This window comes from Astatotilapia calliptera, chromosome 12, assembly GCF_964374335.1.
Source record: "Astatotilapia calliptera chromosome 12, fAstCal68.1, whole genome shotgun sequence".
Taxonomy (NCBI): Eukaryota; Metazoa; Chordata; class Actinopteri; order Cichliformes; family Cichlidae; genus Astatotilapia; species Astatotilapia calliptera.
In genome coordinates this window covers 17,275,112-17,287,675 of record NC_137433.1, presented here as the reverse complement: position 1 = coordinate 17,287,675, position 12,564 = coordinate 17,275,112, and the positions used below count along the sequence as shown (strand labels likewise).

The 12,564-nt window shown below is 40.4% G+C and overlaps 1 protein-coding gene across 1 annotated transcript in view; it reads right to left on the bottom strand.

Moving 5' to 3' along the window:
• adgrv1 (adhesion G protein-coupled receptor V1) overlaps positions 1-12,564 on the bottom strand; it is a 123,864-nt gene that overhangs the window by 99,729 nt on the left and 11,571 nt on the right. Inside the window, exons 15-32 of the mRNA XM_080309073.1 lie at positions 11,886-12,257; positions 11,528-11,788; positions 10,181-10,307; positions 9,770-9,993; positions 8,865-9,593; positions 5,740-6,113; positions 4,850-5,020; positions 3,863-4,043; positions 3,442-3,635; positions 3,210-3,339; positions 2,846-2,926; positions 2,195-2,334; positions 1,744-2,109; positions 1,332-1,575; positions 1,015-1,230; positions 705-920; positions 357-601; positions 59-240 (exon numbers count right to left, since the gene is read on the bottom strand). Coding sequence (XP_080165199.1) covers positions 59-240; positions 357-601; positions 705-920; positions 1,015-1,230; positions 1,332-1,575; positions 1,744-2,109; positions 2,195-2,334; positions 2,846-2,926; positions 3,210-3,339; positions 3,442-3,635; positions 3,863-4,043; positions 4,850-5,020; positions 5,740-6,113; positions 8,865-9,593; positions 9,770-9,993; positions 10,181-10,307; positions 11,528-11,788; positions 11,886-12,257 — 4,453 coding nt within the window. The remainder of the gene's footprint in view (positions 1-58; positions 241-356; positions 602-704; positions 921-1,014; positions 1,231-1,331; positions 1,576-1,743; positions 2,110-2,194; positions 2,335-2,845; positions 2,927-3,209; positions 3,340-3,441; positions 3,636-3,862; positions 4,044-4,849; positions 5,021-5,739; positions 6,114-8,864; positions 9,594-9,769; positions 9,994-10,180; positions 10,308-11,527; positions 11,789-11,885; positions 12,258-12,564) is intronic.

Sequence of the window (12,564 nt, the reverse complement as noted above, 5' to 3'; positions counted from 1 at the left end):
GGAATAGCTTATTCAATGTGAATGTAGTGACACAGAAATCATAAAATAAAAAAAATACCTCCTACGAACAGTGATATTGGCTCTATAAACTCCCTCAAGTGGCTCCTGGACGCGGTACGTAGAGTGTTCAAAGTACACTGTTCCATACGGGTTATCATTGGCAGGCACGATTATATTAACAGATGTATCAGCTCCCAAGTTTCCTCCATTACTAGCATCAATTAGCTCTACCTTAATTGTCTAGAAAAAACAGAAAGAAAGTGACAAAGATAACAAATAATAAGTAATAAAAAATACTTCTAATAATGTATCATTTGAGATAATTCACAATGACATTTCCACCCACAGCTTCTTACCTCAGTAATTTCAGGTACATTGTCAGCTAGAATCTCCACACTGAGTGTCTTCATGGTGTCTCCAGGAGCAAACGTTACCTCTCCTGATGTGGGCCTAATGTCCCCTACTGCCAGTTTACCATTGACAGTGGCCTGCCATTTAACTGTCACTGTGCCAATAGTGCCAGCATTACGCACAATAGGTAATGTGACAACAGTAGAGTCAGTGTCTGGCTCCTCTATTGTAACTGGAATAGCCTTGAAGACTAGATAGATTTTAAAAGAAAAAGGGGGGGGAGAAGTTGGTAAACAATGACAAACTGTGAATAGAAAGAAAGGTTAAAATGATCCTGTATATGGGCTACTAACCAAAAGCACCAAAAGGGTCATCGGATGGCAGTATGGTGATGATGGCACGTGTAACCTCTCCCAGAAGAGCTCCTCCTGTCGTCTGGTTGATGAGCTCAATGAGGAAAGTCTCCTCCAACTCAGGGATCACATCATTAATAACATAGATTGGTACTGATTTACTGGACTCCCCTTCTAGGAGGACAACATCAGTTGAGGCTACGCTGTAGTCTTCACCTACAAAGTTAAACATGTTGAAAACACAATGACAAGCCTTGTTGCTCACACGCATACTGTAGAGAGAAAGAGTCACCTCTACAGTCATACTTACTGACTCTAGCGGTCAAAGGCACTGCTCTGAACTTTACAGATACATCAGCAAAAATGCCCCCAACACGGGTGACGTTGATTATGGGCCCAACGTAGTGTTCAGCCACACTGACAGCAGATGCTGACAGCTGGAGGATTCCAAAAGCATCATCACTGGCCTCCACTATCACCTGAGCTACAATATTACTCCTGGCACCCAGAGAAGGGGAATTGGAAACTGAAAGAATCATATCATATCATATCATATCATATCATATCATATCATATCATATCATATCATATCATATGTTAAGTATTTTTTCCATGTCTTCATCTTACCAAGCCTCCCCTGTTCTCCTCTGATGAGATGAGCACTGATTAACTTCACAAACACCGACTCATCCCTTTCTGGATCTTCATCATCCAAAACTCTGAGGGTGATGTTTGCTTCACTCTGATTGGCCAAGAATACAACAGAATCGAGCAGAGGAATAAAATCCCGCCCCTCAGTGGCTCGGCCAACCCCAGGGGTCCTGTAGGGTTCTGGGTCTTTCTCATTTAGTGTCCCATATGTGACTCGCACCTAGATGAAATAAAAACGGAAAACAATATATAATTTGATACATGATACCACAAGTTGAAATCTGTCAATCCAAGCTATTTATATATTTAAAAGTCAAAAAAACAGAAGCTTAACTGGATTTATTTTCTATGGTTTCTATTAAGTTTCTAAATCTTCTGCAGATCACACCTGACCCATCAGGCCTCTCTGTCGCTGGATGGCGAGGGAGACAGTTGAGTCAGCTTCAGGAAGTCGAACCGACTTTGATGCATTAGCGAATACAAAAACACCATATGGATCATCGCTGGCGAGCACAGTCAGATTAGCAGATGTCCTGACACCCAGACGACCATGTGACACTTTAACCAAGGACACAGTGAAGCTCTTGTCCAACTCGGGCATCTCATCCTCGACCACAGTGACGATGATGTTCTGTGAAGTCTGGCCTACACCAAAGGTGATGTTTCCAAACCTGCTAAGAAGCTCCCCCTCAGAACTGGGATCAGCTTCCCAGTACACAGTTACATTGGAAAGGTCACCAAAGGACCTATCCACCTGGGAAAGAAAAAATGAGAACAAAGAACATAAGATAAACAATCACTGGGAAGGTCCTAATTTTTCAATAGTGTTGTACACTGACCTTCAGAAGCACAGAACTATGCCCATCCTCTGGCTCTGTCCCATTAACAGACAGCGACTCAGGACTAAACTGAAACACTCCATGGGCATCATCAGATGCTGCAATGGTGACTGCAATGCGAGATGCAACTCCCAAGCTGGCTGCACAGAAAATATCAAATGTATTTTACTAACAATTAATTCATTCTGGTTGCATTTTAGGAGTTTGATCCTAAAGCGAATGAAATGAAAAAAGTATCAATCAAGCAGTTAAAGCAGACCAATGATAATACAAGTCTCCTTACCAGTTAATAAAGTAATATTAATATTACTAGTATCCCAAAGAGCATCAGATTAAAATACAAGCTCTATACATTATGTGGAGATTACTTCACAGTATGTGGTAGTGGTATGTAACAGCTCACATTAACTACTTTAATTTTCTTGCTCCATGAAAGGGTGTTTGCTTTTCCCACATAAATCTCCCTGAGCTCCTTCTCACAGAGGCTCACAGCTTAATGTAAATACCACACACATTATAGCAAACATGTATATGCACACACACACACACGCTTGCAAATGTATGAGTGTGTATATGCATCGCAGACCATTGTGGGGAAGAAGGAGCACAGACTAGAAGCAGTTTGAAGGGGAAAAGGAGGGGGCTACTTACCATGGTGGCGATAGGACGGAAGGAGCAATTGATAGTCACTCTCCCCACTACCACTCCCTTCACTATGCAGAAAATGATCCACTGATGGATCAAACATGAGGATCAGGGAAGTGTCACATCAGAAGAGTAAAGATTGAAGGGCGAATGGGAAGGAGCGTAGGTTGGCAGCCACATGTGAAGGTATTGGGAAACACACAGGAGGGGACCACACATAGAATACAGAAAAACAGCAGCGCAGAATACAGGGTCAGTTCAGTTCTAAATAAAAAAGGTAAAGACAGCTAAGAAAGATGTGCAATAAAGAGCTACTTAAGATAAAAACTGAGAAAAAAAACATGCTGATCATACAGCTAAGAATTCCCACCTCCTCCATCTGCATTGTAGAGCTCCACTCTAAATATCTTTTCCAGTTCAGGGACAGGATTATCTATGATGGTGACATTTATGAACTTTAACCTTTCCCCTGGAAGAAAGTCCAACATGCCCTCTGAGTCCTGCCAGGAGCATATGGAAAAATAGGAAACCAGTGAGCAGCCAAAACATATTTTCCCTTCACCTATTTGCTTGTTCATCAATACATCATCAGTGAAACCAACCTCATAGTCTTCAGGGCTGGATGCTGTGAAGGGGGTTGTTCTATATCCCACCATGATCCTACCCAAAATGCCTTGAGCTCTGGCCACCAGCAAACTAATCTCTCCATCTTCTTCGTTTACAGTGATGTGAGCAGGTTCCAACGCTGGAGAGATCAAACCCTCTCCTGGAGGAGTGGGCTGAAACTGCAGCAGCCCTGCATAAGGATGTTCATGTGTTTAGTGACAGCAGTAAGGAGGATGTAATAAGAAGGAGGCAAAAGGTATGATGAAAGTAGTAAGACACAGACAAGAAGAGGGAAAATTGTACTGATATTTTAGCTCCCTAATAAACCACTTGCAGCAAAATAAACATACTTGTGCTTATACACTAAGCAACACTGAGAGAAAAATAGTGTTGTTTTTGGGGAATGGTAGTAAATACCATAGGGATGGTCACTAGCTGTGACAGTGATGGTGTTAACAGAGCTATTGGGGTCAATGCTTGCTCCACTTGTGGGGGTCGAGCCTGGCTTCCCATCACCGGACTCTGCAGACACCAGCACAACCTGAAAGGACTCTGCAAGCTCTGGGAGGCTATCATCCAACACCAGCAGGTTCAGTACCTAACAGAAAGATGAACAAAAGCTAAATTTGACAAAAGTCATGTTGTTTAGACCCAGTGGCACCTTTGTCCACCTTTCCTCTCCAGCCCCATATGAGAAATTGATTATTACAAATTCAGGTTTGAAATTGGATTCTGCTCTAAAGTTCGACTCTCATTTGAACACACCAGTAAAATCCCGCATGTTTCCAGTTGAGACTGCTGTTAAAAAATCAACCCTCTTCTCTCCAAATGCAACCTTCAAATATTAATACATCATTTTATAACGTCATCTCAATTAAAGCAATGCACTTCTTATTGGAATTAGTAGGCCTCCATTGCTCGCTTCACCAGCTTCCAGTTCATTTACAAATTAATTTAAAATTCTTTTAATTGTTTTTATTTAAGTCTCTTAATTGATGTATTCTTTTATGGTTTAACTTCCACAGCTCTTTTGCATTTCTTTTATGCTTGGTGTTATTGTACAGCACTGGTGGTACTGGTCAGTCCTGTTATTTTTTTAAAGTGCTTTATAAATTAAGTGGTATGATATGGTATTTTTAGATTGCATTGCACTTTTGAAAATAATCTATATTTATGCCACTTCCAAGTGGTCAGTTTCAGCAAACACCTGTTATTTTATCCAAAAATCTGCAACCAACCAACCAACCACTAGGCGGGGCTGGTTATCAATAAACACTACAGATGGGTGAATCTGAAAGACAGCAATCGGTAGCTGCTTTAACATTTGATTGTACGCAGTGAGTGACTACAGTCTTTGTCATCCTGCATAAATTCAGAAGGGCTTTCCCCAACTCTCGCACAAACCTGAGAAGGATCTCCAGGCGTGAAAAGCACAGCTCCGGTTGCATTAAGAAAATCTTGATTGGCCGGTGTGTCGCTGTCCAGTTGGGTTACAGTGTAGTTGACATAAACATGGTCCAGCAATCCCCGCATACGCTCAATCACACAAGATATAGTGGAGCCCTCTGCGGTGGTCTTTGGGGACAAAGAAATAAAAACATTAATGAATTCAGAACCAAAGGAGGACTTGATCAATACTAAATGCATCTTCGTCACTTATTACAATTTGTTAGATTCAAATGCGCTAGCCTTACTAACTACAGCCCAATATAATTCCAGCATACTAATAATGTGATTTAGAGTGCGATCATTTGATAGCCCACATGTTCCTTTGCCTTTAATTTTCTAGCGGTAGGAGATACAGTAATGGAGACGCACTGGTTCTGATGGAATGCCATCAGCAGCTCTGCCACCTGTTATATTGATTGAAATGGGGAACAAGATCTCTCATTTCTAGCAAAGGAACTCCTGATCCTCTACTATAGGAATGCCCTCACCGACAGACCTGCTGTTGCCTCACCAGCTGTCACTCTACCTGATATGACCCAAGACGAGAGCCCACTCATCCAATCCAGCTACTAAGAGAAAGCATGCTCTCTCTGCAGCCGAGCATGAAGACTAATAAAAAATGCAGCAGGACAGGGGCTGACAATCAAATGGGTTTACATTACATCTGCTTCTATGCATATGTTTACTGTGTAGAGACAAGTGAGTGATGACATTAAGCACAATATTAATGACACTGTGGTCATGCAAACCACATAATTTATTTAGTAGTCTGATTTACTTTCTTGTTTAATTGCTTGAAAGACTTTCATGAAGCAGCTTGACTATTGATAACAACAGACACTTACATCAGGTATGCAGGACCCAGTGAATCCAAAAAGCCCATTGGCATTGTCACTCTTCAAGACTCGCAAAATTGCAGTGGGTCTGGGGAGGGGGAGGCGTGCTCCACCGCGCACTGCAACCAACTGTAGGTAGAATACCTCCTCTCCTTCCTCCTCAGTGTCATCTCTCGCCTCCACCACAAATGACTTCTGCCTCTCATCCTGCTGGTATCGTAGGTAACCAGAGATGGTACGCAGGTCTGCTTTAGGGGGCTGAGTGTGGAGCTCGTGGATATGGCTGCGGTTCAGCTTAGTGTGGTACAAGCGGACATCCTGGAGAAGGCCAGTGTAACGCTGTTTACCCTCAAGATCTGACCCAATGAACATTGAAGCAGGTCCTGGGGTAGAAAAAAATGACCCAAAAAACACTGAACAATATTTTTTAATGTTTAATGCATAATTAATTTGATGTCATAATGATGTGACATGATCATATACATTGAACAGGTTTGTGAAATTACTTCCCTTCATGATTTCTTTCTTTTTTTGCATCTTTGTCTCATTTACATGTTTCGGAGCAGAACAGATTTTTTATATTAGACGAAGAAAACCAGGCTGAGTAATGAGTCTTTTACATTCCTGTAAAATATGGATTACCAATGATTGTCCCATTTGTCTTTACAGAATTCTTTTAAGTCAGGCACATTGGAGGGTTTATGAGCGTGTTCATGCTAAAGCATCTCAATTGGGTTCAAGTTGAGACTTTTACTAGGCCACTACAAAACCTTCTTTTTGCTTTGTTTTTTTGGCTTTTTTATTTTTAGCCATTCAAAGACAGACTTGCAAGTGTGTTTCAGATTATCCAAATTATTGTCCTGCTGTATAACCTAATTGTAGTTTTTATGAAATGCTGTGATAGTTTTACACATATGTAACAGGACTCAAACCTCACAAAAGTTCAACTTTTGACAGAATATTTTCCCTGAAGTCTTGGATCACCAAGATGCTTTTTTGGAAAGTGCGAGGTGAGCATTTGCTTTCATTTTGTTCAGCAGCGGTTATGCCCTGGGACTCCTACATGGATGCCACTTTTGCCCATTTTTGATTGTTGAATCATGAACTCTTACCTTATCTGAGACAAGTGAGGCCTGCAGTTCTTTAGATGTTGTTCAGGGCTATTTTGTGACCGCTTGCTCAAAACTGTTCCGAGGTTTCTCCATTTGTGGATAATGGGACTCTCTGTTGTTCACTGGAATCCTAAAAAGTCTTAAAACTGGCTTTGTAACCCTTTTGAGACTTATAGAGATCAATGACTTTTCTGTTTCTCAGCTTTATTTATTTATTTTTTACTTTGTAGCATGATATGTGGCTAGTGAAATTGAACTCAGCCTTTGAAGTTAATTCATAATTTAATAAGAGGAGAGAGAATTACTATTTCACATTTGGCCAAATAGGAAGGATAGCTTTAATCCCTTTAGCAATTAAATCATCACTTAAAAGCTGCTCTGGTTATCTTTGTTTGTCTCTGTCTGATTTAAAATCTTGTTTGATGATACATGTAAATGTGACAAATACAAAAACAAAAATCACCAGGAAGGGGGAAAATACACAGTACTGTAAATTCTAGTAATATTTCCTAGAATCTCTCATTTACAGTGTTTGTCATGCTGTCATATTGTTTGTCTGATTTACCAGTCACAGCCATAGCCACAGACTTTTTTTTTTTACTCCAGTGCAATTGTGTGTTATTTAACACAAACATATTTAACTTAAGACTTGGTGAGATCAAAGCAATTGAATACTAATTGCATCATTTTCACACTGATTATTGAGCCTCCTTTGCGGTGTTGTGTACCAGTAACGTAATAAGGGTCATTACTCCAGGGACCAGAAACAGAATCTTGATTAAGGTATACAAATGCCTAGGTCTAGCTCTTTCTCATTACTCATTTATACACTCACACCTCATGCACCTATCACTTTGTGAACTTGCACAAAGTGAGACAAATGCAGGAAATCTGCTACAGTGACCAAGTACAAAGCCCTGACACGAAGCACTCCATGCATAGGTTGAGTTACCAGAAGAAAACAATGGCACAACATGACTGATGATAATGGATAAATCCACTGTGACTGGAGTAAGCCACAGAGGCGTCAGAATATTTCCCCTATGGGAGCTTTTGGTCAAATACCGGCTATTGTGCCCATTAATTAGAGAGAATAGGAAGAAAAGAAGATGCCAACCGATTCCCTTCAGCAGTAACAATGTGCAGCACTGCTGAGGGTAAGTGGTCACTCAAGCACTGGGAAGTCCCAGTACAGTACTCCTGAACAATGAGGAAGCAGCAGAGCATGTGAAGGTGCACATGCCTTTTATCTTTATGTAAGAACTTAAGACTCTGAACAATTTGAAAACTGTTTCCTACACAGTTTGGACCTTGGACAACATTTTGACACGGAAAACTAAAACTTTTTTACGACTCTTAAATGACAATTGAACAGTCTGTTACTTGTCCAGATTGGAAAGAGCCTTTCTCTTCAAGATTCAATTCGATTTCTTATTCCACACTTGTAAATATCAAAAGTTACTGACGCAAAGAAAAACAGATGATCTTTTTATCAATTGAATAGCTTTACTCTTAGCAGCAACAGGCATGGAAAAGGAGAGGAGTAAGGATGAAAAGATGCAGAAGGATGCAGAGGATGGTTATGGCATGCATGCAGTTCCTTCCACTGTTACACCTCACAAGACAACATTAGATGTGAGGATGATGAAAATATGTGGAGCAACAGGTGGTCCCAGTACTGTTTGCTAGTTTGTTACTCTAATATATAGTAATGCAGATACTAACTGCTGGTTTGCTTTGAAAAGCACAATGTCAAATCTTGTATTCTTTAAATCACCATCTGAAGAATATTAACTATGGTAGGCAATACAGTTGGGTATCCTGGTCTCACAATGCTAAACAACTTCTTACTGATTCACTGACTTTCATTTTGACACATGAATCAAATATTTTTTTGGTGAGTTAGAGCTTTTTGTAATTTACCTACAGTGATTGTATGAGCTATTTATAAAGAGTGATTTTACCTTTGCAAGAAATGTGTCAAAGAAATTGAAAATAAATGGAATGAACAATGAAGCTTACCGTCACTGATGCCCTCTCCTTTGATGCTTTTCAGTCCCCCAGGAATAGGTCTGCCATCCAAGAAGAATTCAATAATCCCATCATCAACTGTTATGATGACATGTAGCCATGTATCTGCAGAAAACTTTTCTGCAGAGGCCCGGGCCACTTGGGTACTGTTTGAACCTATTACTGTATAATATAGCATCACAGTGACATGAGACTCATTGGTGTGGACCTTCACTCCATAGTACAAGCTTCCATTTGTTCCTTTGGATGCTATGAAGCCGTCAGTATCTAGTCTGGGTAAAAGCCAAGCAGAAAAGGTGAAGTTGCTAATGGCTGCAGGCCCATCGTCAGGTGAGATGGTACCATAAGCTCCAGGAAGCCCGGAGAAAAACCAAGTGTCTGTGGCTGAGTGGTGTCTCCTTGCATGAGGCCTGAGCTCTACCTCATCTGGAAAGGAAGCTACCAGGAGCAGATCATCCATCCGAGGAAGGCCCTGTGGGAAGTGACCAGAAACAATTTCCCAGGACACCCTTACATCACCAAAAGTGCCCTGCTTACGGAGGATGGTGAAAGAAGTCACATCAGCCATATCATCTTCAGAGAGAACATCTTCAGCTACTTCTTGGTCCATGTTGTCCTCAGCAATGGCAAAGACACCAAATGGGTCATCATTGAACGGGATGAAAACAGAGGCATTTAGAGCACTCTTAGCCAGTCGTCCGCCCTCGCCGGGGTAACCGCCTTAGAGAAATAATGGCCAAGTGTCAGAGTTTTCCAAATGAAAATTAAATCTGCAGTTACTGATGATTCAAGAAAAATTAATTTCATCTCATTTTCTCTCTGCTTTGTGAAATTTCTTCTCATATCTGTCTTATGCGTCTTATATCAGTTTTATTTTATGCTTTTCTTTTACTCACCTGAGATATTTACCAGCCTGAGGATGTAGAACTCATTGAACTCTGGAAGTTTATCAGAGATGGCTTCCAGGACAATAGGCTTGGTCTTTTCCCCTGTAGTGAAGGTGACTGATCCACTTGTGTTTGTAAATTCCTGGTTTTCTTCCAGAGGAGTTAAAGAATCGTTGGCAAACAGCTGCCAGAATACTGTAATATTCCCAAAACGGCCTCTCGCACGTAGTACACTGAGGAAAAAAAAAAGAGAAAATATTTCAGTAACAGAACATAGGTAATTGTCTAAAATATCAACTCTAGCGTTTTGATAGTACTTGGAGATTATAAACTACTGTTTTTGACAGAATCATGAAATAAATACAAATAAAAAAACACAAGATATTTCAAGTGAAGTAATATTAACCAAATGTCACTCACTAAAAATGATTGGTTTTTCCCTCTTCAACTGGTTTTTCTACAGGTTCCAAGGAGAAAATCCCATTGGCATCATCATTGGCCTCAATCACCACAGTAGCTGTGGCTGCTCCATACACAACTGCATCACCTGTGGACACATGCACATTATTGACGCTGGAATCAGATAATTAAGGAAAGGCAGACACACAGAGTGCTGGCCATATTGTTACTGCCATGTTAAATTTCACGCAATAGGAGGAGACTGTCTCATTAACATAGCGCGCTATTACTATGGTAACCAAGCCTAGGAGGATAAGGTGGATGATTTGTGAATAAGCTAAATTCCAAACAAAGGATTCTCTCTGCAGATGACTTAAAGTGAATATCACCAAGAACTAAACCAGAACTATTGTATTTGAAAGTTTAAAAATATGGAAAAAGTGTAGCTATAGCAGCACCAGAAGTGCAATATCCTCTCACAAGCACATACTTCAAGTTGCCGGACAACGAGTACCCTGAAACAAGCATGCAAATCTGTTTGTGATTAAGCAGACAAGGTAAAGAGTGTGAAGACGCCAGTATGAGTTTAGCTTACTTCTAACATTGGGATTATTGACTTTTAGCACAATCCATGCCAGCACAGCCCTCCGATATAAAGAAGAGGCTAACCCTTTCTTGATTCTACTCCATGTCAATCAGTAAACAGAAAGATGCCAAAGGAATGTTTGCCTTTGTCTCTCAGACCGTCTGGAGTTTGGTTATTAAGTTCCTGTTTTGTCCCACTGGCCTACCGTTCCCATCCATGAAAAACAATATAGGCCCATGAGAGCCTTTAGTCTTATCACAGACACTGCTAAATACCTCTGCTGCATCTCTTAGTACGTACAGGATACAGACAGAAATAATAAACAGAGCAGAAGATGTTAATTTCAGATGAATTGCTTGATTCATTTGAGCCACATTGAAAGAAAGACAACTGACTTTGAGTAAAAATGCAGATATTTTTATTATCCGAAGTGTAAAAAAAGTGTGTTTCTTTATTGGTTCAGAGTTAATTGTATTTTAAGTTATAGATAGAATCGGTCACTGATCAATTTGCAACAGACTAATGACCTGTCCAGCGTATACTGGAGAGGATGTACCTTCCTCTTGTCCAAAGGCAGGTAACCAAAAGAAAATACATGAAAAATATGGTTTACTCTTAACCAATAGCAAAAAAAACGTCTTTATTACAAGAGAATGACATTTACATTATAAAGAAATGCTATATAAGCATATATTACCTGCCATAAACACATATATCATTGTAATGCATATTGCTACATTTTTGTTCTCATCACTTTTTTAAGAAAACAAGCACATACGTACCAGTGGCATTGTAGAGAACGATGTAAAAAGGCTCATCGGTCTCCGGTATGTCGTCATCTTTTACAGCCACAGAGATGTTCTTCGTCCATTCGCCCACAGCATATACCAGCACTGTGTCATTACTTAGCAAGAAGAGGTCATCTGGCGATGCATCATTGTACTCTACTCGGTACATCACTGTGGCCACGAAGTCTGCCCGTCCTGCCCTCACAACTGTAAAGTTGGCCACACCGCCTTCTTGAAGCCGCACAGCGACGGGTTCTACGATGAAAGTGCGAAAATGAAGGAAAGGGAAGGATGTCAGAGAGGGAGGACAAGCTGGAAAACACGTGTATTATTATATAATTAAAATCTTTACCTGAGAAATAAATGGGGTCATCATTCTTATTAATCCATAAGTTGGAACTGACTATGTTTCCCAGTCTTGCTCCACCTGTCGCATTTAACAGCGTGATGGTGAAATTCTCCATTTCTTCTGGAATCTTAAAAAAAAGAAAGAAATTTAAACAAAGAAAACTAACTGAGCTGTGGACGATGTGCTCTTTAAGGTTTAGTTTACATTTTACCTCATCAGGTACAGAGAAGAGAGTGAGATTTTTCAGGTACTCCCCCTCTTCGAAGGTGATGCTTCCTCGAACGGGGCGGACGTCTCCAGACAGTGCTGGCTCCAAGACCCACAAAACTGACACTTTGCCAAAGTGACCCCTGTTCCTCATCACGGGGTACAAAGCTGAAGGAGAAACGGGGCAAACAGACATGATCAATTTAGAAATTGAATGTTTTTTTTCTCATAGATAAACTACATTTGATTTTAGCTGTACACATGTTTATTTATAGCAAATACAGGTAATACAGGCCATTCACTAGAGGAACTACTTTAACATGTCCTCATGTTTTACACAAAAACACAGACAGCCTTTGTTTTCCTTAACAATCACATGAAAGTTGGACACTCTAATTTTCTGTGATTCACTCCTCTTAGATCCATTTTAAGTGTCAATGAGGTACCACTTGACCTGGAAAAGTATTACTATTAT